General features: G+C 37.5%; 1 protein-coding gene across 13 annotated transcripts in view; it reads right to left on the bottom strand.

The window, feature by feature from the left end:
- OPA1 (OPA1 mitochondrial dynamin like GTPase) overlaps positions 1 to 26,405 on the bottom strand; it is a 94,630-nt gene that overhangs the window by 54,700 nt on the left and 13,525 nt on the right. For 6 of the 13 annotated variants that reach the window (XR_009451832.1, XM_059687411.1, XM_059687413.1 and 3 more), the window contains 10 exons: positions 17,569 to 17,679; positions 12,304 to 12,357; positions 8,986 to 9,090; positions 7,188 to 7,274; positions 6,401 to 6,514; positions 1,264 to 1,344; positions 1,063 to 1,137; positions 677 to 748; positions 495 to 594; positions 29 to 159 (listed from right to left, as the gene is read on the bottom strand). Coding sequence is in view for 12 of the 13 variants with exons in the window: in XM_059687411.1 (XP_059543394.1) it covers positions 29 to 159; positions 495 to 594; positions 677 to 748; positions 1,063 to 1,137; positions 1,264 to 1,344; positions 6,401 to 6,514; positions 7,188 to 7,274; positions 8,986 to 9,090; positions 12,304 to 12,357; positions 17,569 to 17,679 (930 nt within the window). In the remaining variant the exon portion in view is untranslated. Of the gene's footprint in view, positions 1 to 28; positions 160 to 494; positions 595 to 676; positions 749 to 1,062; positions 1,138 to 1,263; positions 1,345 to 6,400; positions 6,515 to 7,187; positions 7,275 to 8,985; positions 9,091 to 12,303; positions 12,358 to 14,900; positions 15,007 to 17,568; positions 17,680 to 26,405 lie in introns of all 13 variants that reach the window. The other 7 variants (XM_059687415.1, XM_059687417.1, XM_059687418.1 and 4 more) reach the window with 2 other exon arrangements.

Here is a 26,405-nt window from a genome sequence, read left to right as displayed (position 1 = left end):
TCTTTTGTCTCATAATAAAGAACCTCACCCTGCTTGGGCTAGCCACATTTTTCTCTGCCAGGTCTACTTTGGTCAAAACAAATATCGTCCTTCTTCCATGAGGATCCATTTGACTGACCAAGTCTGTAACAATGCTGCGTTCGGCATCCACAGATCCATCTGAAAAATAAAATAAAAATATGATACTGTAATAATTGCAAAATGGATTTTTAAAATTTCTACAAGCTACACTGTTGTGTCTACATTATAGTAAGAAAAATTTTCTTAATACATCTTTTGTTATGAAAAGATATTCTAGCCAATAAAAATTTCTATGATGCCTACAGTAAAATTTACAAAATTATTCCCAACTTCAATTCTATTTACCAATAAAACAAATAAAAGAGGGTGAAATGTATTTATCTTGCATGTTTATGTAACATGCATATTTAGAGCAAAGCCTGGATTGCTAAAGGAAACATATCAGTGCAATTAAAATCTTGTGATATATTTACCTTGAATGCATAGGATGATGGCATTAGGATTCTGCATATAAGCTTTGCTCATACTGAAAATAGTTTCCTTTGTGTCAGGAGCCATGCCTGATGTCACAGTCTTAAAGAAAAAGGTTTTAAATGTCATTATAAGTGTTTTCCACAAAGGAATACGACAAAATACAAGTTTTGTATATACTTACATTAATCACACCTGGTAAGTCAACAAGCACCATCCTCTGCAGTCCAGGGCCTTTTACATTTAAGGATATGGTCTACTCAGGGGACAAAACAAAACAAAAAATATTGGGGGGGGGGGGAACCTGTTAGGAACTCTTTGGTGATATATAGTCTGAAAAGTCTATATCTCATCCATTCAGATATGGTGCTCAGAAAAATGTTATTCTTTTTCTGATCCTAAAAGTAATTATTCTAAGACAATTTCCTACAAAATGATATATTATTAGGAATATTAAAAATATCTGTTATCTTGGAATAGCAGCAATCTAAATATCAATGTCAATATCATGATTTCATATCATGATCTTTAGATTCCACAAAACACTGATGAAATGAATTGCACACTCACCTCAGGGCTAACAGTACAGCCTTCTTTCACATTTTTCCTCATTCGTAGTTCTATTTCATGTCTTAATGCTGCAAGCTATGAACGGAAAACAACAAAGTCCTGAGAAAACCTTCAGTTAACAAATATTCCCTGTAGTTGTCTTTCATAAGCTTACGTAGGTTATAAAGTTACACACATTAACCTCACATGAATGCTACTTACATCTTCCTCCTTGGTAAGATCAAACTCTCGAGAACTATCTTTAAACAATGCTACGTGGTGAGGACCTTCACTCAGTGTCACCTGGAATTAATAGAAAATTGAAATGTAATAATGCACTTACAATTCATATTAATTCCCACAGCACTTACATGGTCTAGACAGGGCCCCTGCATCGCACAAATCCAAGTGTCCCTTCATACTACATACACATCAGGAGGATCCCTGGGGGCTGTCAACACAGCAATGTGGAGACCACAGAGTTCTTTATCTGTACTGTTCATACACCTATCACATGTATTGTGATTGCCCAACAAGATCTATAGCTACTTTGTATCTTTCATGACCTAAAATACTACTGCCCTTTTTGTCTCATAGTCAATATTACATAGAGTACTGAGCACAAAACCACCAATTTAAAACCTGTAAAACTAAAAGAAAACCTTGCCTTTAACTTCACAGGTAAATTCAGATAAAGGACAATTCACTTATTTAACACCTACTTATTGAGAGCTAACTGTATCAACTGTTGTAGGTGGGATAGTATGAAGAATTGACTCGAAGAGCTAAGACAGCCTTTCCCCAAACAGTGCCATATGTGCAAGAAATTCTCTAACAACTTATAGGTTAACCATCAATGGTTTCAACTTCTCAACTTCACATTCCTTGATTTTTTAAGTGTAACTTTTCAAGCTTCACTATAATGATCCAATTTCACTTTTAAAATACAATTCCTTCTACTGAGGTTAGATTAACAGGCTAGAAAACAAAACCAGCTGTTTGAAGGCATCAGAGAGCAACCTGGACTGAGTCCAAGACCCTAAAGAATTTGTGGGGGATATTCCTGCAGGTATTTTCCCCAGGGCATTTGCTAATTTGTGGCCTGAGAGAAAAGCTTAAAACTTTGTAACAGTTTTACTGGACTGAGAAGCCCAGGCAGTCACGATTCAGGTTGCCAAGGTCCCAGAGAAAAATTCACAGCAGTGATGAATCTCCAAATTCTGAGCCCTCCAGAATATTCTGCGTACAATTTCCCTTTGAGGCATTTACACATTAAGAAACAAAGCAGAAAGAAGCTGCTAACGAGGCTAACACACTAAGTCAAGATTCAAGATTCCGGAGATCCTACTCTTCAGGTGACACAGAAATCTGGAGTTCAGAGTCAACCCAGGAGAAATCCTGGTAAATACTATAGGAGGAAGGGCACACTGGAGAGAGACCAGCCTTGTTGGTTTCAAGGAAATGTGTTCATGCTGGATCAGCCTGACAGAAGAAAGTGAACCCCTAAAATATAACATCATCGATAGCCACTACAATTAGGGTGCTGCTAACAATGTAAAAGGTAGGTTAAAATGTTTTTACAGTCGATTACAGAGCATGATATGAGGTATAGTCAGTTCATTTTCTTCCTAAATTAGAAGTATTCCAAATAGATCCGTAAAGTGTGGTACAGCCAAACAATACCACAGAACAGTGATTTTTAACCTTTTTCATCTCATGGCATACCATGAGGTTAATTACTATAATTCTTCAACACACCAAAAAATATATTTTCTATTGGTCTAACAAGAACAGCAAAAAATAGGTATAATTTTGATTCATTCATACCAAATGGCTATTGTGTTGGCTATTGTACTTTTTTTATTTGACAATGTAAGAGAAAAGAGGTCAGTGCCCCTGACTAAGTCAGGTACAGCATGCTTTAAAAATTCTACATATAAATATTCTTGCGGCATACAGTTTAAAAATCACTGCTATGGAGCAATGAAAAAGAAACTAGCTTGACACAACATGGTTGAATTCGCAGCCAGACCCCAGTGCACTCTGTATGAATCACACCAAACTGCTTGTTGCCATTATAAAAAAACTCCATTTCTAAAAGATTTTAGCATCAGCCTCACTGTCTCATTTTCTACCACTATTCTGGCCTTCATCCTTGGTGATTTCAAGTCTCCAATTCTCCAACTATTCTATAATACACCACCTTTAGCTGAACTAAAAGAAAAAAAAAACACACATACACACAACCATACAGTGTCCCTTTAAATTTGTGTCCAGACCTTAATGGGGACATCAGTACCACTCAGCAATCCTAATATTTCTTGACTTCCCTCATCAACTCAATCCTGGACTCATCACTCGCCTAGAAAAGACTTCACACTCCCCACTTATTCAATCTTCAATACCCTCTCCCCTCTCTCTACTTAACAGCTGATAATCTAGCTTATGTCTCTGAGGGAGTAGAAGCAATCAGAAGGAAATGTGTCCACAATGCCACTTACTTGCCTCCACTGTAAATTCAATAATCAGTTCTTAGTCTCCACCTTCCTTGGTTACCAGCAGCACTGACCTTGCCCGCCACTCCTTCCTCCTGGGTATTTTCTTCCTGACTTTCAGGACACAGACCACAGTGTTCTGGTTTCCCACCTATCACACTGGTTGCTCCTTCACAAACTCCTTCATTGTTTCCATTTCCCTCAATCTCTAATGTTGGGAGTGCCCAGGACACAAGCCTCCATTCTGTCTTCTCTCTCTCTACTCACTCCCATGGTGATCTTACCCAGGAAGACCAGGGCTCTCTTTATTATCTTTAGATATTCGATTATGACTCCTAAATTTAAGTCTCTAGCTTGCCCAGACCGCTCTACAAACTTGTATATCCAATTTCCTGTTTGTTAACAAGTCTCAAACCCCTGATTTTCTTCCCTAAAGCTAATTCATTCTAATCCAGACTCCCCCATGCCAATCGCATGCTTTAATTTATTCAGGCCAAAACCTCAAGTCATCCTGACAACTGACTTCCTCTCTCTCCATATCAAATATGTAAAAAAATCATGTAGATCCTACTTCCATCACAGATTCAACCATTTTTTACCACTTTCACTGCTACTTCTCTGGTACAAGAATCACCTGGGTACTCCAATAGCTTCCCACCTGGTCTCCTTGGTTCTACACCTCCTGCCAATGTCTATTTCAACAGAGCAGTCAGAGTGAGCCTTTTAAAAAGTATGTCGTTACTCTGCTCAAAACACTGCACTGGCTTCCATTTTATTCAAAACAAAAATCAAAGTTTGCATGATAACCTACAAGGCTCTAATAATCTGCTCTCCCCAGTATCCCTCTGACCTCATCACCTGGCTGCTCTTCACTCTGCTCTCGCCACACTGGCCTGGAACACACTAAGCAGCTTTCTATCTCAGGAGCTTTGCAGTAATGTTCTCTCTGCATGAAACACTCTTGAACAGGATACCCACAGAATCCCTCCCTCACTTTCTGCAAATCTTTGTTCAGCTGTCACCTCCTCATGCAGCTTACCAGTACCCTGGTACCACCATTCCCGTTGCCTGGCTCCACTGTTTTCTTCTGTGCACACTTACCACCTCCTAGCATACTATGTAACTTAGTTACTTACTATGTCTACTAGAGGCCCAGTGCATGAAATTCATGCACAAGACGGGGGTCCCTCACCCCAGCCTGCACCCTCTCCAATCTGGGACATCCCTCTCGTAATCTGGGACCACTGCTTCCTAACTGCTTGCCTGCCTGCCCGATCACCCCTAACTGCCTCTGCCTGCCAGCCTGATCGCCCCTACCTTGCCCCCCTGCCAGCCTGATCGACCCTAACTTGCTCCCTTGCTGGCCTGATCGCTCCTACCTTGCCCCCCTGCCGCCTGATCACCCCTAACTTGCTCCTCTGCCTGCCTGATCGACCCTAACCACCTCTGCCTCGGCCCCAGCCCCTGGCCTAAGCTGCAGTCTGGCCTCCCTCTGCGGGAGGCGACCCGGCAGATCAGGGGAAGGTGCTGCCCTCATTACCCCGCTGCTGCTGCCACTGCTGGCCTGAGCCTGGGCCCTTTGCAGCTGCGCCTCTGCCCTTGCAGCCACTGCGGCTTTGTCCGGAAGGTCATCCAGAAGACATCCACCCTAATTAGCATATTACCCTTTTATTAGAATAGATTATTATCTGTCTCTCTCTACTAGACCATATATCCCATTATGTCAAAGATCTTTGTTTTGTTTACCAACACACTGCCTAGAACAGTGCTGGCACATATTAAGCACCTAATGAATATTTTCGGAATGAGAGACTCTGAAGCCATAGACTTCCTTCCTGTAACCATGGATGAATTGTCAGTATTTCTCTATATGGGCAACTTGTACACTGAGTCCCAGACTCTTACCTCAATGACTTTGCTCCCTCTCTCTTGCATCATTTTTTTTTCCAAGCAGATCATAACATACCTATATCTGTATATCTATATATCTATATCTATATCTATAAAAGCCTAAGCAACCAGAATGACTGGTTGCTATGATGTGCACTGACCACCAGGTGGCAGACGCTCAATTCAGGAGCTGCCCCCTGGTGGTCAGTGTGCTCCCACAGCCAACCTCCCCCATCAGCCAACCTCCCACAGTCCCTCCACCTGGCCCCTGGGCTGGGACGGAAACCAGAGGTGGGTGCGGCCAACCTTCCATGCCGTCCTTTCCCCCGGCCAGCAGGTCCCGATCGTCCTGCTGCCCGCCCACCCTGGTGGCGGCATGGTGGTGAGGGAAGGGGGGCAGGGGGAGGCGGGAATCGCACAGTGGTGGGGCACCGACAATGGCAGCATTCGTGTCTGGCATCTGTTCCTTCGGCGCCCGACCCAGCAACCGTTGCCTCCTCTCCGGCCCAGCCCTGATCGGCCTAGCCCCAATCAGCCCTGATTACTGGCCAGGCCTAGGGACTCCACCTGTGCACAAATTTCGTGCACCGGGCCTCTAGTAGCATATAAATATCTTTAAAACACTCCCTTGACCCAACATATTTCAACTGCTACTGTCCCATTTTCTACTTTTTTTTACATTAAAGACAGATAATTATCTCTATTTATTGACTCCACTTCCAAGATTCTATTCTCTTACTCAGACTAAACTCCAAAGCCTAATAACAGGATAGCCTGGCCTCCCACTGCACCCTTGTCCTCCTCTCCCCTTTTTCAGCTCCTGTTACACTGGCTTCCTGACTGTGCCTCCTACTTATTTCTAATAGGAATAATTCCAAATGCTCAGTGTCAATTCTTTCTTTAGTTAAAACTCTTCATTTCAACATAATAAACAAAGCTCTAAGGAACTTCATTCAGATGGCCTATTTTCTTACCTTAACTGGAGAGCGTGTCATCATCTCCCCAGATCCTCGTGGGAATATTCGTGCTTGAGCAATCATTTCCAACACACTAGTTTTCCCAGCACTCTGATCTCCAACTACAACAACCTTACGGCAAAAACAATAACATTTATTTATATTATTCAATACCAACTTATATTTAAACATACTTGAAATGCTGCCAAGATTTTTTTAGTCTTTTCAAGTATCTACAGTTAAATGATTTAAAAAATATCATTCATGAAAAAATTGATAGTTGATACGTGTATGCATACTGAAAATATAAATAGCAAAACATGAATCGGACCCATTTACTAGTAGAATCAAAATTTTATTAAAAACTTGTGTTAATTTAAACCACTATTTCTAAAACCAGATCATTCAAGTTCCACAAGTCTTTCTCATAGCTAGTTTACTCTTTACAAAGACATTTTCAATTCTATCAGGTTAATTTTGACTCATGTGCTGAATTTAATCCACTGTTCAGTTACTTTAATATAATGGATATTATGAATATGTAATGCCAAATATGTAACAGCCTTCCTTTGTTATAGATAAATGTAAGTCAACCAATGGATCAAAGTACTCAAATAACATTCAATACTTAAAAAAATCATCTATAACTCATAATATTATATAAAAAAGTATATGTCTCTGGTTTAATCTGTATGTATATGTATATATGAATGTGTATGTATTGTGTGTGTGTGTACATACACATAACTTTTTTAAAACCTAAATTTTTGCTAAGGGGCCATTTCACTATTAAGTTTTCACTTACCCTTGGCAAATGATCTTGTGTATTATAACTGGCATCATAATCAGATAGAACATCAAGAACTTCAGAATACATGTCAATCAAAGATTTCTACAAAAGTAAAAAAATTATATTAATTAAATAGTGAAAACATTTAAAAAAATACCATAGACGTGTCAAGAGGAAAAAAAAGCTGATAAATTCATAATGTTTTTCCATAATCATGGTATTGTTTTTTTCTAATTATGCAAATACATAGTCATAGTAAAACAGTATATAATAAAATTTCATTTCTTCTTATCTAATTTATCCAATTTATTTTATTTAGAGATACACTGATAATTAAAGTACATTAATTTAGGATTTCCTAACTTTCTAACTAAATGGTAAAAGAGGGAAGTTGTTATTTAATATTGAAGAGTTAATATTAAATGCCCAACAAAGAAAACCATTAATAGCATAAAGGCCAAATAAGGTGCTAGATGACCAACTGAAAGGAAATCATCTTCTACCAAATTTGGTGTGTCAGATAGAGAGACAGAGATAGAAATAGATAGGAGGTGGGGGGGGGGGGCGGGGAAAGAACGACTGAAAAGAAGATTAAAGTGGAGAAAGAATGACCAAAAAGATGGGTAAGCCAGTAAGCATGATTAAGTATACTTTGACAACTGCACAGCTAATAAGTGAGAGCACCAGGGGCAGACACCCTGTATTGTTTCTCTCTGTAAGTGGAAACAGTTCCTGACAAATAACAAGATTCAAGTAAGTATTTGATGAATAAATGAACAAATACACTGGCTGGGGGAAAAGTTCTGCTTTCAAGCATTTAATAATTAAAGGTAAGTTTTAACCCTACAGTAGAAACAACATAAGGGCCTACAGTTCCCTTCATATCTTAACAGCTAGAAATAATAAAATAAATGTGAAGCAACTGCTATCCCTCTACTAAGAAATAAACAAAAAATTCTTTAAATTTTCATTGACATTTTATTCTATGACAGAATATACTTTTTCTGACATAAACTTTCAAAATATATTAACACGTGGACATAACTTTTCTCAATTGCTGTGTGTAACCTATAAATAAAGCCATGCTATTTATTTGTTTTATACAATCCTGATTTAGAGCAGAACTACTAATACATGTTGCTTAAACTACAATTACGTATCTTTGGACCATGGTACCAAATGTCTGTGCCATGACTTATTGCAGTTTTGCTACACCCAAATTCAGTTTATTTATAGGGAATACAAGTTAGAAGAATTACTCCAATTTAATTTAATACATACAACTTGGTTTAGTGGGAAATAAGATTTACTTTATTGATAATGGTAATTACCAATATGCTGATAACAATACCAGCATATGCTTTTTCAAAAATTCTTTAAAACGCCTAAGGAACTTTCCAGAAGAAAATGTTAACTTTCTTAAAACTGAAGAAAGTAGCCTAATCATTCACTGGAAGCATAAGTAAGGCAATGATGGTAAAGTCATATATAAACAACCATCAACTCATAATTCTGGTTTTATTGCTGTAGAAACGAAATAGGCCTAAAGATATACTAGGTATTTCAGAAAAATAAACTGATTCATGAGAAATGGCTGGTAAAAGTATGAAGATTTTATGGGCATAGTTTAAAATCAATGTCTGGAAAGTACACTTTATAAAATGTGCTAATATAGGAAGCGAACTTCCTATCCCTGAAGGGATAGCAGGTGACAAAGGAGGACAGAACACATATGGTTATGGTCCCTTACACACTAGTATTGATGAACACGCAAAGTTTTGAGAACCAACAAATTAAGATAAAATTAAAATACCTTAAGCTTTCTATGATGGATGCCTTTGTCATCTTTCTGCAACAATAATTTTCTCAGTTCTTTGTTCTCCTTTTCCAACCGTTCCAAGATTCTCTGGTACTTTAACTGAAACAAAATAATACCATAACTACATTAGAAAAAGATGGGTTAATAACATTAAGTCTAAATTAAAGGCTTCCAAAATCCTGAAGTCATATCTCCTGACTATTCAAAATAAATTATTTCATTTAAAAAGCTCCTATGAAAATGTTGAGAGAATAAATTACGAAAATCTGAAACAATAAATTTCATTATAGTTTTCTATTATAATTTGGCATTTTATTTGAAAAATTCTTTGGTATTTACAATGAAGAAATTAAATTATTTAAAAATGTAAGCATTTAAAGAAGCCAGTCCTTAAGTTCATTCCATGAAGCAATATTTCCTATTACATCAAAAATTTTTAAGTCTTCATTATAGGGACAATTTGGCAAAAATTCAAATTCTTCCCATTCCCCACATTATTTTGTGTTTTAATTGAAATGATATCCTATATAATAAAAGCCTAATATGCTAAGTGTCCAGTCGTCTGTTCAACCAATCAAAGCATAATATGCTAATGATATGCTAAGGATGCTCAACCACTCGCTATGACGTGCACTGACAACCAGGGGGCAGACAGTTGACCAGTCGACCTGTTGCAATGATGTGCACTGACCACCAGGAGGCAGACAGTCGACCAGTTAACCAGTCGCTATGATGTGCACTGACCACCAGGGGGCAGATGCTCCGATCTATAGGTTAGCTTGCTGCTGGAGTCTGGCTGATTGGGACTGAGCGCGATGGACTCAACATGCCCAGGAGCCCTTCCGTGGTCCCTCCCCGGCTGGCCAACCTCCCGTGTCCCTCCCCGGCCCCAATCGTGCACCAGTGGGGTCCCTCGGCCTAGCCTGCACCCTCTCGCAATCTGGCACCCCTCAGGGGATGTCGGAGAGCTGGTTTCAGCCATCCCAGGCCAGGACCAGGGACCCCACTGGTGTATGAATTCGTGCACCAGGCCTCTAGTAAAATAATAATAGTTAACAGTGCCTGAGCATGTATTATGTGATAAGCCCTTTAGTTAATGTTGCACCTGCATTAATTTCCTTAAGCCTTCACGTCAGGCAAAGGCTAAACAGGTTAGGAATCTGAGATTAGGGATACTTGGTAGCCTATCCAAGGTCAGAGTTTTGAGTATATAGAAAGGTATGAGTCAAGGGCTCAAACTCTTCCAACTTCTGATAAGTTTCTGTGGTCAGAGATTACACATTAATTTTTAAAATACTGATATAAAAACAGATTTTAAGAAGACAAAGCATTTAGACAGGTTGTTCTGTCAAAAATAAATGCTTGGCTACATACTCTTCTTAAATAATTGTGATCCTTTTCTAACCGGTCCTCTCAGTTTTTACACTATAATTTCTTCTCTAAGCATTACAAGGTTTGAAAAACTATTAAGAATTACTCAATCCTACAACCAGCAGAATGTTTATGTTCAATCTATAATATCATGCCTTTTATAATGGAAAATATCTCTTAGAATATTTTTTAAGTTGTAGTCAATCTTCCAAGAACATAGAAAATAACAGGAACTCATGGTTCACTCCTCAGAGAATGTCCACAGTAAGCCAAATGAAAGAAAAACATAATATTTAGTTCAACTATGTAGTATGAAACAGGTAGAACCATGCCGGAAGCCGCTCCATCCCATAGGTTAGATTCCACTATAAACATTTTTTATAGAATTATTCATTTATATGTAGTAATAGTCTATAATAGTATCCTGTGTAATAAAATCCTAATATGCAAATTGTCCCCTCGACTGGGAGTTAGACAGCTCACTATGACATGCTCTGGCCACCAGGGGGCGGCATGGAACATGGCAGGTGTCAGTGACCTGTTGCTGGCAGAGGGCGGCATTGGAGGCACTGCGGGCCCCAATGGGCCCAGATGAGAGCGGACCGTGGTGGGATGATGGAGGTGAGTGGGCGGTGCGGGATGATGGAGGTGAGTGGGCGGTGCCAGGCCAAGGCGGGTGTGAGCAGAGGCCCAATTACCCCACTGATCACTCTGCAGACAGTGACCAGTGGCCAGCCTTTTATTATCCTATCTAATAAAAGAGAAAAATGGTAATTGGCGTACGACGATACCCTTTTCATTGGCTAATCAGGGCTATATGCAAATTAACTGCCAACAAGATGGTGGTTAATTTGCATATGTAGGCACAATGCAGGGAGGCGAAAGGGAAAGCAGAAAGAAGTCCCCTGCCACTGACAGTGATCGGAAACCCAGCGGGGGAGCTAAGAGCTGGGGGGCAGGGCAAAGGCGGCCCTGGGGCCGCCTTGGCCCTGCCCCCCAGCCATGATCAGAGAATCAGGTGCCTTTGCCGCCCTGGCCAGTGATAGCAGGAAGTAGGGGTGGAGCCAGCAATGGGAGCTGGGCACGGTCGAAGCTGGCAGTCCCGGGAGCTAGGGGTCCCTTGCCTGGGCCTAAAGTGAAGCCCACGATCGCGGGGCCGCTGCAGCTGCGGGTCCCCGCTGCCCGGGCCGGACGCCTCAGCCAGAGGTGTTAGGCCTGGGCAGGGGCGGAGCCTGCAACCACGGGGAGCTGGGGGTCCCCTGCCCAGGCCTGACACCTCTGCCGGAGGCCTCAGGCCTGGTCAACGGGCCGATCCGGTGATTGGTGATCGGAGGGTGATGAGGGTCAACTCCTCTGGCCGAGGCATCAGGCCTGGGTGGGGGGCGGAGCCGGGGATTGGGGGGATATGATGGTCCCCTTGCCCAGGCCTGAAGCCTGGGGTCAGAGGCGTCAGGCTTGGGCGGGGGGTGGAGCAAGCGATCAGAGGGAGATGGGGGTCCCCTGCCCAGGCATGATTCCTGGGCCAGAGGCCTCAGGCCTGGGCGGGGGCCAGAGCCAGTGATCAGGGGGAGATGGGGGTCCCCTGTCCAAGCCTGACACCTCTGGTGGAGGCGTCAGGCCTGGGCAAGGGGCCGATCAGGCGATCGGAGGGTGATGGGGGGTCTACGCCTCTGGCCGAGGCATCAGACCTGGGCTGGGGGCAGAACCAGTGATGGGGGGAAATGAGGGTGTCAGAGGCGTCAGGCCTGGGCAAGGGGCCGATCCTGAGATTGGAGGGTGATGGGGGGTCAACGCCTGAGGGCTCCCAGTATGTGAGAGGGGGCAGGCTGGGCTGAGGGACACTCCCCCCCCCCCCACACACCCAGTGCACGAATTTCGTGCACCGGGCCCCTAGTATAGGGTAAGAAAAAGTCCTTGGCTCTTCTTACACATCAGAATTACCTGGGTATGTAGAAGTTCTTCTTGAAGTTGGTCAATTTTCTCTTTGTCTGTCACCTAAATGATTAAAAGAAATTAATTTTGAATAGAATTAGGTTTATATAGGATGCACTATAAGTTAAATGTTTTTTTAAGTATTTTAAGAGTAAAAACTGATTTTATATGCATAATCAAAGCAATTTTAAATCAAATGATATTTAAGAAAGTAAAAAAAATTATATTCATCAATAAGAAGAGCTCATTAAATTTCATATTAAATAAAAACCTTAAAAAGCAATCATTTCCGGTTGCCATTCTAGTCATTTCTTATGAATGGCTTGTTAGAAAAATTAGACATATATGGTTACTATGTTCTTCACAGCTTGTTTTGTGCTCAAGTACAGGCACTTGGATACATGGAGAAATAAAGCATTGACAGCCCTACAGAAAAGTGTTTTCGGAAGTCAGATACATGGTATCATTTACAGCTACTGAAAAAGTTCATTGATCATAGTGCATATTTTAAGCAAATATTATCCATTTCCATTCTGTAAGTAGGGAAGTATTTAATAAATGCAAAGAACAACTTGCATTTTCAGAGCTATAAGTGGAGCCAGATGATTGTTTTTAAATTTAGTTCTAGTGCAAGATCTGTTAACACATAATATAGCAAATGCATCAGTAGCAATGAAGTCAAGTAAAGCAACTAAAATTAATTTGAACATAAAACAAAAGTAGGGCAAGATCCACAGGTATTGCAGAAACTACTTCAAATTGTTATTAATATTAATAGTTCTAAAGTAAAATATCCAAAAACGACCAAGAACTTTATTGTGTAACAGGCTTTAAAGTTGTCACAATACAATTCTAAATATCAAACACAATGATTAATTTTAATCAAAATGATGTCATTTATGACAAATCCACGTAACTGTGTTTTGGCTCCTTGGTGAGGTACAGAGTTGTTATTCTCAGTCTTTCAAAATAACTGTCTAATTTCTGATCATCAAAATTTGCAAACATGAATTTATTTCATAGGACACAAAAATCTGGTTAAAATTCATGTAAATCCTTGTTATTCATTGGCTATTTAAGCAATCAAGACATCATGATAGCAGATGTATATGAACAAATTTTAAATGATTTGTTCAAGAAGGCATTAATAATTCTAATCCATGCAATAAAGTTAATTTGAGATTTTAATTCCTATTCCCAAATACTTTCTCAAAGTTTTCTCCAAATACTTCTTTTAAATAAAAATGATGCCCAACCGGCATGGCTCAGTGGTTGAACATGGAACTATGAACAAGGAGGTCACGGTTCGATTCCTGGTCAGGGCACATGCCTGGGTTGTGGGCTTGATCCCCAGTGGGGGGCATGCAGGAGGCAGCCCATCAATGATTCTCTCTCATCATTGATGTTTCTATCTCTCTCTCCCTCTCCTTTCCTCTCTGTAATCAATTAAAAATATTTTTTATAAATGTCAATGCTTGTTAGAAGTAATAGGTACATATTATTTTTTCCTTAAAAGCCTATGCCTAAAAATCTCTAACTATGTTTTAATTAGAAAAAAGGTAATATAAAGCAAACTTTTTTGTTGTTTTCTCATTCCTGTATAGCAAGTAGAGACTTATGGATAGAAACTCTTTTCATTTGACTGTGTGTTTGTGTAGCATGGGCAAGAATTATTAATAGTCTCCTAAAATGTGAGGAAACAAGAAAGCTGGAGAGGAGCCCATGACCCAAAGAACAAAATATTGAAGGCCAAAGGAGAAATAAATAATTCCACATTTCGATCATAAGGCATGCCATCACACTGTAACAATGTGGTCATAAAAATTTTTTTTATGCAGATTAAATTCCCAATTCATTTTAAAAGGTACTTTTATTTTGTTCCATTAAATATTCATCCAACTGCAGCTAAATTAGTATGAAATATATAAACAGTATTAGTATAAACTGTTTTAGTTTGAATGTGAATATTTAATGATTTCATGCAATATATCCTAAATTAAATAGAAAATTCAACATTACTCTACACAATGGGGCAATAATTAAGAAACCAATACAATTACACCAAAAAGTTAGACTGTTTATTATAAGCCAGAGGCTTAAAAGGTTATCTTAGTAATTTGGTAAAATAGAAAGGATATACAAAAAGTTAAAATGATATAAGGTTATTAGAATATTACAAACACAATCTTTATGCTAACAGTATTAAGTACCATGACTGTTAAGATTTTTATAAATTCATATTTTTAGGAGTATGTAGATTTATCTTTTGCCCTCTGGCATGATTGTTAGGAATAACTCATGCACCATTTTACCTTCTATCTGTTTAGCTTACTGAAACATCAAAGTTAATATTTTATTATAAGACAAGTGATGGTGAAGTCAAGAATTACACCTGTTTTCTAGGAAACAAGGTAAATAAGTATTAATGAGAAGATACTCATACATATTTTCTTAAGAGACTAGCTTGTTTAAGGTCTTAACTAGCAATCTGGATATATTTTATTTTGATGAACTTTACTGATAAAATTCAACTCCTTATGACAAGAATAAGTTCTTGTCCCGTTGAATATATTCAGTTCGCATTATGAAGTTAATTTACGACTCACCCTGACAGAAATGGGTATCAATGGTCTTGAAACCAGGGCTTTTCTACAATTCCAGGGCTGTGAAACTGATGGAAAGAGCGGAATCCTCCGCAGAAACAAGCTAAAGCTGAAAGACAAAAACCTTTACTAGCTCCTCACAAAACCAAGCCTGATTTTAAATTTTTAAGTATTTTTCCCTACTAAGCCATTGTGGCCATTCTGAAATACCAAAACACATACATCAAAGCCTCAAAAACGCTTTTGTATGTGTACATATTCATAGGAGGCAAAGCTACCAAAGGCAGTTTTAATGTACCTTCCCTGCAGGAGCTCCTTCGCTCAGGAGATACAAGGGGAATTTTATAGCTGCTACTACTAGCATGATATAAAAAATGAAGCCTTACTTATATTTTCAAGAAGGTAAGGATGAAAGAATTATTAAAAAGCAACAACAAGCTGTGGTTTTGTACCTCAAATAAACATCAAATGCCTGGATTGACAGAAATCTTATGAATTAGGATTTTGATGATTATGGTGAATTGCTGAAAAGTCATCTGTGTACTAACTATAAGGGAAAAGTATGGAAGATACAGTAAGGAAACTATTTTTTAGGAAAGTAGGGGGAATGATGAAGAGCGCTCTTACTACAGAAGAGTGTAAATGGTTTTAGAGTCCCATTTACTTTTACCCAAGGTAACTTCACAGTGGGCAGGGACAGCCACGATTTGGCGATCCACTGTGCAATGTAATAAAATAGATGAAGGTACAGTCCTATCAGTCACTATTCCACAAACAAGGAAAGTGAGGCATAGAAGTTATTGGATAACCCAATAAATATTTGAAATGGAACATCACTATGCCTGAAAAATGGCAAGTAGGCCTAAAATGAGCATTAACCTTTGGCAATGTAGAAAATAATCAGTATTCACTACTAATAGCCCTTAAATCATCAGATTTAAAAAAACAAAAACCTTAAACCATATCTTAAAATCTGAAAATGTCAGATCTACAGGATTCATTTCAAGTTATTTTACCATTATGAACATTTAAGAATAACTTTTAATTAGAACTATATTCATATTTCTAAACAACGTACCAGAACGTTGTAACTCCTTCCCCTTCCTTCTGTAACAAAGCTAAGGCTCAGCCTTAGCATCCAATTTGTTAGAATATTTAAATGGCACTCTCAAAAGCATACAGAACAGAGAATGCTAAAGCACCATTTAAAATAATAAAAAATTTATCTTTTAAAAAAAATAATTTATCTGTGTTGTTGTAAGAATTACAGATATTATTTAAAAAATAGCATAAGTGTTTCTTTGGTAACATACATACTTTAATTTAACAAAGTAGAAAAATAATTTATTTTCTATTATCTACCTAGGTTATCCATTCACTAAAAGCTAAACACATACAATAGGTGATTCCACAGCCATGGAATTGAGAAAAGCCAGGAAGCGACACTGAAAAAATAAAGGAAACTGTGGTAAGTGCTCTTAAGTGTTAACCGCCAAAATGAGACAGGGTTAGTTAGCAGGAGTATTGCACTAAATCATAATATTGGTTGATTCCAATACTAGAATCTACAGGAAGCTCATTATATGCATGACTGAATCTTTCTTCCTAAGATTTGTACATAACTTTAAAACTTTTCTGATATCTAACAACTAGCTGATTTCATCACAATATAACTTTAAATCATTACATTCATTTCATCTTGAAAGTTTTTTTAGAACATTAAACTTGGGATCTACACTGTGGGATCATCTAACAGCCAAAAGCATATTTTTAAGGACTTCTTGATTGTACCTATAACTAAATATTTGTACAGACTTACACTGACTTTTATTAGAATCTGCTCTTTAGCAAACAGAATTGGATCTGATTTCTAATGTTCTTTCAGTGGTCCAAGGTAAAACTTACTTGTGCTGACTTTATTGATGAATGTGGTTAAACTTTATGCAATGAGTTTATCAACCTGAATAAGAATAACTATGCTGCCCTGGCTGGTGTTGCTTAGGGGTTAGAGCATTGGCCCTCTCACCAAAGGGGCTAGGGCCCCAGTTGGGTGTATGCAGGAGGCAACCAATTGACATGTCTCTCTCACATTGCTGTTTCTCTCTCTCTTCCTCTCTCCCACTCCCTCCCACACTTCCATTCTAAGAATCAATGGAAAAAAATAATAACCTTTGGTGAGGATTAACCCCCACCCCCCAAAAAAGAATAACTATGCCCCAAAATTAAATCAAAATTGTTTTCTTCTATAAAAAATAAAGCCATTCTCTGCTGATCCATTTCACCTAAAACAAATACATTTCATTCTTTAAATAATTTAACATGGTCATTCATAGTAATCCTTTTCATTTTAGAAATAAAAACTTGGAGAACAATTAAGTAGACAAGTTGGCTAAGAACTTAGGATGACTAAATAACTGAATCAAGTAAACCATAATTTATTATTCTTCCATGGACCCTTACAGTTAATCTAATTTTTAGAAAATATATATGTTGGGTATGTTTACCCTCTCCAGGAAAGTTACATATTTGTATTATGTATCTTTCATAGTTTTACTTTGTCAAAAATAATTTCTCATTATTGGAGTCCATAAATGGATTAAGGCGACATGATCTTGGTAGAAATGGCTGATTAATGTGAACACATCAGTAGCCCCCTTAAACCATCCATCACCTTGCGCTTCTGTTGGGCATAGCTCGTGCTATATTGGCCAGCAGCTCTGCGTGCTTCCTCTTCATGTTCTTGAATTTGCTGTTGTAAGAGAATGAGCTCACCAAGCAGACCCTGCCATGAGTTTACAATGAGGAAAAGAGGAAAATTGGGGAGGAGAACAATGTTAAACCAAAGGGCACAAGAAAGGAACAAATGTAAGTTAGGGAGGAATGGAAAGCATATGACAAAAAAAAATGGAAACATTTATGTGCCTTTAGAGCCACTATATAATTGGGCTCTGTACCACATTTCCATTTTTTCCCTCTCAGTAAAATTAGATGTCTCAGAAATATAAAACAGCATAGTTTAAAAAGTGAAAAGGAAAATGCAGTAAGTGACTACTGAATAAAATGAACCAGATATATAATATCAATCTACAGTAAAACCCAGATTAACCGGAATGCTCAAGGAAGGTGGTATTGTAATTAACTAAATTTCTTAGTAACAAAAAACTCAAGAAAACACGTACCTCAACCTTTATTTTTGAATTGCCAATATGAACTAGTGTATACTTTAGACTTGATCCAAATGAGAGGAAAATGAAACAGTTCTTAAATAAGTGTTGACCTTATAGGCCTAAATCTCTTAATTCTCAACCACAATTTTCAGAGGACTGAATAGAGGATACATAATTGTTTATTTACTTATTAAATTATTATTTAAGTAAATGTTTTTTCTTGCTACTGTATCTGATGTCTTCAATTAAACATTATAGCCCCTCAAAAATATTAATTTGAATTTCTGAGCATCAAGTTAATCAAGACTTTACATTAATTCACATATTTTGCATGCCTACACACAAACTTACTTGACTAAATTTAGCACTTTTTTCTTTTTGCAAATTAAAAAATATTTTAACTTTACACATCATCAAATAAGTAATTTGACTAAATTTTCACTTTTTATGAGCTGTTTTGACATTAAATAAAAATAGCCTCTGAGAATATAGAGTACATATCAATTACTAAAGCAAAAGCACGATAAAAGAACACAACTGACATATGGACATAATATAATAATTATAAAAATTTAAATAAAACAAACTCATTTTGGCCCTATGTACAAAATAATCACCATTTCTATGTTTAAAATTCATTCCATTTAATAATCCTGAAATGTTAATCTGGTGCAGTTTTTTTTTACCACAATGTATTCATATGTGGCATGATATTAAAAATACATGTCATTTTCTGTACACCATTTTTAATTTCTGTCCTATTAGATAACTGATCTTGAGAAATGTGGGAGAAAAGACAAACTAAGAGTTGACAATGTTACAAGCCTAATATTTTCTCAATTATAAACCCTAAAAAGACTAAATCCAATGAATGAGATCAGGAATTTGCATACGAATAGTGCTCTGGCTCGTTATTTACCAGATTATAAAAATAAAAGGAGTTAGGGAAACTAATACTTGTTAAAATAATCTAAATTAGGAGTTTCATATAGCTTCAGAGCTTTTTAAAATAACTATCAAAATTATTTGATTTTATCTAATGCAATTAGAAAGTCTCTTAAAATGAAATACATTCAAATTTTAATTAGCAGACTCATCCAGAGGCTTTATAATTCAATTTACTCATATAATCCAAAGACTTCGAGAAATAAAAAAAGTTTTTCAGAGAAGAAATGGGTAGGGGATGGTTGCAGGCCAGAAGGGGTCAATGGGGAAAAAAAGAGGACAACTGTAGTACTTTCAACAATAAAGATAAATTTTAAAAAATAAAAACTAATCCAGCCAGTATAGCTCAGTTGTTGAGTGTTGACCTGTGAACGTGGAGGTCATGATTCAAATCCAGGTTGGGGGCACATGCCCTGGTTGCGGCCTAGATCCCCAGTGGGGGCCGTGCAGGAGGTAGCAGATTAAAGATTTTTTCTCATCATTGATGTTTCTATCACTCTCTCCCTCTCCCTTCTTCCCTGAAATCAATAAAAATATTAAAAAATAAAAAATAATAGTTATAGTAATAAAGCAATCATAAAAAATTAAGTTGCTAAGAGAGCTCTTAAAAGTTTCCATCATAAGAAAAAAAAATCTTTGTACCTATGTATGATGATGGCTGTTAAAACTAGATTTATGGTGGTGGTCATTTTACAATATATTCTATTAATATAGAATCTTTGTGTTGTACACCTGAAACTAATATAATTTTATATGTTAACTAGAGGCCCGGTGCACAAAAATTTGTGCACTCGGGGTTGGGAGAGGAGGTCCCTCAGCCTGGCCTGTGCCTTCTCACAGTCTGGGACCCATCAGGAGATAATGACCTGCTGGCTTAGGCCTGCTCCCGGGTGGCAGAGGGCAGGCCCAATCCTCGCTGCTCTGCTGATCCCAGGGCCAGGACGCCTCTCGGCTCCCCTGATCCCTGGCCTGGAGGCCTCTTGGCTCCGCTGATAACTGGGGCCTGGAGGCCTCTCGGCTCCGCTGATCACCGGGGCTGGGAGGCCTCTCGACTCCGCTTATCACCTGGGCTGGGAGGCCTCTCGGATCCGCTGATCACTGGGGCCGGGAGGCCTCTCGGATCCACTGATCGCGGGGCCGGGAGGCCTCTCGGCTCGGATGATAACCGGGGCTGGGGGGCCTCTAGGCTCTGCTGATCGCTGGGCTGGGCCGACTCTCGTCTCCCTGATTGCGGGGCTGGGCCGACTCTGGCCTCCGCTGATCTCGGGGCCGGGAGGCCTCTCGGCTCCGCTGATCGTGGGGCCGGGAGGCCTCTCGACTCTGCTGATCCCAGGCCCTGAGGCCTCTCTGCCCTGCTGCTTCAGGGCTGTTTGGCTTCGCTCTGCTTGGAGCCTGAGTATGCAAATTAACCGCCATCTTTTAGCTTCTATAATTGAAACATTGTATCTTTTGGAGTTGTTGCTTCAGGAGCTCAGAGCCCCGCAGTTGCGGGGATCCTTGACTTTCTCCATCGCTGGGGCAACCAAGCCTCCTATTCTCAGCTGCCTGGCTGCCAGCCGCCATCTTGGCTGAACAGTTAATTTGCATATCTCACTGATTAGCCAATGAAAAAGGTATCGGTCGTACGCCAATTACCATTTTTCTCTTTTATTAGTATAGGATTATACCTCAATAAAAAGACAAAAAATAAAGTTAGAAAAAAAAGAAGCAAATACAAACAAGAAAGGCATATTAAATTAAGGGAAACTATTAGAATATAATTTGGGGGATATTTATTTTGTTTGATTCTTAGTTTTAATATAAAGCTATAATCATTGCCAATAATAATGGCACTGGCTGACTTATACTATAAATCAAAGGATGAAACTAGTTGATATTTCTGTGTGAGAAGAAAAAAATAAAAGTGGTAACATAACTGAAATGTCAACATTTGTTTCCAAATTTAATATAAAATATATTTATAAAAACCTTATCCATAAAGATATATCTTTTAAATAAATTATTTTATGGTCATTGATAAGTCTGGCAAAGAAAGACAAAGCCAATTCACTACCCTCATCATTCCCACAATATTTTTTAGGCATGTTTTCCATGTTTTGTGTCATTGCTTTTCATAAAGCAGAAAGGTCCAACTTATTTTATTCCAAACCCAACTTACTTTTATTCATTTTGTCATTTATTATAGTTACTTCTTCTAATCATCCAAGTCTTTAGATTTCTCAAAACAATTTCCTTTTAAAGAAGGAAATTCCCATGTTGGCTTATACAGTAGTGTACCTGTGCTTTAACTAACATACCAATCAGTATTCTAATTCATACAATGCCAAAGCAGTGATAAAATATTCCACATTTCTTAAATGCTGGTCTATCAGGCACACAATTCTTTTTTATTTATACCTTAAACACCCTTCCTTATTTTATTTATATTTATATATAAATTGTATGGTAAATACTCTAATTTCTATTACATTACAAGGAAACACCCTCCTTCTAGTGACACTTCACTTTCCTTCCAAGTCTGTTACTGAAGGAAGCACTGTTATGTGAATATAGTTGAAATTAACTGTTACCTCCTGAAAAAAGTAGGAAAAAACAAGAATTAGACACAGAAAAAGCTATTTACACTATGCTAGAGGACTAAAGGGTGTTACCCTTGCCCAATTTTAGGCACTAAATCTCACCCTAAATACCAAGTGAGAGGGTATACAGCTTCTAAGTTAAGGCCATGTGGAATAGGAAGGGCAAGAAATGTGTGTATCCACTGTGCAAGACACACTCCTTCAATGGACAAGACACATTTTTTCAATAAATATTTTCCCTAGCTCAGATATTTTTCTCTCAAGAAATAGCACATATTTTTAACTGATACATATTACATATAAAATATATTGTTATACATATTAATAAAATTAGTGTAAACTACAGGTGATATACTCTCTAAACACCTAGCTATGTCAATTTTACACTATAGTTCTCACAGTCTCATTTCATGTACAGTGTTCTGTTTTTTAAAAAATTATGTCAGATCAAGAAAATCAGTGATAATTCCAGAAACCAAAATATCAACTGAAAATGCTGCAAAAACCTAAAAGTAGGTGAGTTTGGTAGAAAGTTTTAAATAATCTTGAAATTATAAGTCATTCATATGTGAGTACATTTAATACCATATTTTTATTTAAAAATGTATTGCCAAACAGGGCCCCTACCCTATTTGTTTTTATACACAGAATCTAGTATAATGTCTGCCACGTTGCATGTGTTCAAGCTAGCACCTAGAGTAGGACTTGACACATCTGTTGCTTAAATGAATCAAATTACAACCTACTTTTACTTAATACTGCACACAAAGTTTCCAGCATAAAATCCCAATTGGTTTACTAAAAAATGCCTAGTCTGTAAATAAACTACACATCAACCCTACAACCCATTTTCCCCAATCCTCAGAACAGACTCCACAGAGATTAAGGGGGGGGGGGGGGATCAATCAAATAATGTAAATATGCTATTTACTTATGTACTAAAAGATAAGAGAACAATGATTATAGTCATCATCATCATTACCGTTTAACCAAACCTAAGTTACAAGTTTCCTAACTTTGTAGTTAGTTGATGGTGCTGGTTGTGAGAATTTCATTTTATTAGCACATCTGTTACATAAGGAATCCCAGAAATGTAAGTAGTACTTAAGCAACTCTGCTTTGTTACAATTCAATACTATCTGTACTACCTAACATTCCTGTATTCCTCAATAGCTGCCACATATTGAAGGCCAAGAGAAATTCACAGGTAATCAGCAAAAAGACATATTACATAAAATCTTTAGTCCCATTCTTGTTGGCATCAAATTTATTACTTTAAATTAGCCTCTCTTCTACTGAGTTTAAATCAATCAACTGATTTTGCTAAGAGCTCAGCACTATCCTAGGTGAGATTCTGTGGTAGAAATATTCCATAAATAGTAAGAATGCAAACCAAAATAGATAGTGTTACATATGACAAGTGGTCTAAATGTTAAGAGTATAATTAATGGAACTAAAATGATTATAGAGGCCTTAATGAATGTAATAACTGAACTTGGCTTTAATGATGAGCAATTAGCCAAAGGAAAGGAAAGAGCTATTGAAATAGCTCGGAGGTACAACATAAGCCACATAAGTAAGAAATAAAGTAACATATGGAAAGGAAAAGCAGTAATGTTTTACTGTTTAATAATTATACTTAAAACACTAATACCACTTTTCATGATTTAGACTTTTAAAAGGTCCTCTAAATATTTTCTATAAATTATAATTGTGTTTATAATCTTCAGAATGACCATATTCCTTATTTCTACAATATTTTTATGACCAATCAGAAATGATAGAAAACAACAGATAATAAAATGTCTCATTTAGCAAATTTTCACTAGAACACAACAATATTACTGAATCTAAAAAGTAGACACACTAAGACTAAGTAGTCTTGTCGCCCATTATGTATTATGAGCAATATACAGAAATCTACCGATAAATTAACTCACTCAAACAGGCTCACCACTCTAATTTCTATTTTGTTTTCAGGTAGTTCTAAAGGTCTCCAAGTCTCAAAAATATTATTCAGCTCAAACCAAGGGCTCTTTCTAATATTTTAAAGAGGACACAAGTTTTAAAATTTTTGATTAATAAAAAGCGTTTATTGAAAAGTGGTTTCAGTATTTTCCATTTTTTTTATTTATCAAAGATACATATCAGCACTTTTCATCAACATAACATAAATAACTACTGTCCACAAACTGAATGGAAATAAACCCAGGCAAAATCAAAGAAACCTGATGTCTAGTTAGCCCATACATTGTTATGTGCAAAGATATGCTTTCTGTCGACTTTTTGAAGACCTCCATTACAACTTTCCAGAACACCTAAAGTCTAGTGACCCCAGACTGGGAACTACAGGTAATCACTACGTTGTTCATTCTGTCAGACTCAAGTCAAACAATCTGACATCTGTGTTCCCTCAACTCCCAGTCACTTTCTTGTCAGTTGACTTTGAAAGGTCCTAACTGTTCTACTTGCCAGCATTTCTCCAGATGTTTCTCCTATTAGAAAGCACTAATCTTTTTTTATAGTTTAAGCTATAGAAATGTTTTCAATTTATTACTACTATTTTAAAAAATCTGATGCACATTTTCTTCTACATTTCTAATAGGTATAAACAAGACAACCATTAAACTATGGCCAAACCCTGAATACCATTTTAAATCTGGAGCTCTCAGACACCAGACCAAGCCAATTAAAACGGGTATCAGCTAAACTCTGTATGCTCTCCTACCACCTTTTACATAAGGAATCATTGCCCAAATTTTCAAACTTGATGTTTTAGAGTAATTTCTAAAAAGGTCTAAGCTAAGGTCTCTCCTTCATTACCTTAAATCATCGATTTGTAGCCAGGTCTCTTAAAATCAGTTTTTCTACACCTTGTCTGAAAGTTGATTATTCTCAAGTATCACAGGTAACCGTCAAGCCTTAAAACCATAATGCTGCATATTAATAGAATTAAAACCACTATATTAGAGGCTAAAACTGCATTTTCTGTAATTTTTATAATAGCATTTGCTATCATTTTATTTAACAAAGCAGTTTAATTCCAACTCCAGATTTAGTATTTACAACAGCTGAAAATAACTGGTGAGTTTTTGAGTGGGCAAGATAATCACCATAAATTAAGAGATCCATATTCTTGCTTCTTCTATGTTGTAGAGCTCCTGATCTTTTATTGATTATTCATTTATCACTGTAGTAGGATTTTAAGGGAATTATCTGAGTTAGGCCCTAAAGCAGGTTTCTCATTCACCAAAGCAATCCTAGGCTATATCAGAGAAAAGCAGAGATACAGATATCCACTAACTAACCGAGGCCCGTGGTCGGCAGACTGCGGCTCGAGAGCCACATGCGGCTCTTTGGCCCCTTGAGTGTGGCTCTTCCTAAGCCTTAGGAGTACCCTAATTAAGTTAATAACAAGGTACCTACCTATATAGTTTAAGTTTAAAAAATTTGGCTCTCAAAAGAAATTTCATTCGTTGTACTGTTGATATTTGGCTCTGTTGACTAATGAGTTTGCCAATCACTGAGTCCTAGGCAACAAGAAATCTTGTCACTCAAAAACACACTACCATATCAGAGGTTCCTTCTCCCCAATTAAATTAGCTCCTCTCTAGTAGGTCTACCTGTATTAAGGGCCAAGGCCTTGGCTCAAAATAAGCTGCGCATAATTGGCTAATTTCATTTCAATTTTCTCCCCAGTAGCATGAATAGTTAAGGGTATGCCTTGATTATAATAAAGCCAATGAAAAAGGTATCAAAAACACCAAGTTAAGAGGCAAATGCGCACGCATGGGTGCACACACACACTCAGGTATTTCAAATATTTTCTCCAAAAGATCAAGTTATAAGGCAAAAAAACACATTTTGAAATATAATTAAAACTTGTAATAGTATGTAAAAAGTTCAACGTTAAAGGAAAGGGAGAGTGATAGAAACGTAGAAATTTCCTTCCTGCTTCTCAAATAAACATAAAATAATTTATTTTTCAATGTATTAAAACCATAACCTTCAGTATAAAAGCTACATAGTCCATATGTATATTTTTAAAATGTTCACAGAGTATTTTTTCCAGATATGTATCTACCTAAACATAGATTTTTTAATAGCAAGGAATCAGTTATCTTACCAATTCCAAAATATAAAAAAAGACTAAGAAAATGTAAGGTTAACATATGCATATAAATACAAAGAAACGTTATTCTACATAAGCAATTTTCTAAAACTTTCATATGGATTTTGTTAATATGTTTTGAAATCGACAAACCCCAAATATCCCCATACATACATAATTTTGTTGACTATCAATATAACAGAATTTATTCCCTACTAAAACCTGCTTCCTACTACCTTGTTATTTCCCCTCAGTGTATGACATAAAACACTGGTCCCTAGCCCTAGCTGGTTTGGCTCAGTGAAGAGAGCGTCAGCCTGTGTACTGAAGGGTCACAGGTTTGTTTCTGGTCAAGGGTACACACCTGGGTTGCAGAATCGAACCCTGGCCCAGGTTGTGCGAGAGGCAACCAATCGATGTGTCTCTCTTACATCAATGTTTCTCTTTCTGTTTCTCCCCCTCCTTTTCAGTCTCTCTAAAAATCAATGGAAAAATATCCTCAGGTGAGGATTAACAAAAAAAAAATAAAAGAAGCACACATTGTTCCCTAGAAGATATTTTGTGGAAAAGAGTTCTGCTGCTAAATAAATCTGGAAAACCCTGCACACTCAGACATCTGGAGCTGCACAAAGGACAGGAGTCCATTAAGATCAGAGAAATCATGGAAAAAGAAAAAAAACCTGCTTGTTTCTTTTTTATTTATATC

The sequence above is a fragment of the Myotis daubentonii genome, chromosome 3, assembly GCF_963259705.1.
Source record: "Myotis daubentonii chromosome 3, mMyoDau2.1, whole genome shotgun sequence".
NCBI classification, from domain to species: domain Eukaryota; kingdom Metazoa; phylum Chordata; class Mammalia; order Chiroptera; family Vespertilionidae; genus Myotis; species Myotis daubentonii.
The sequence above is the reverse complement of the archived record's forward strand: the minus strand, read 5'-3'. Positions and strand labels throughout refer to the sequence as shown.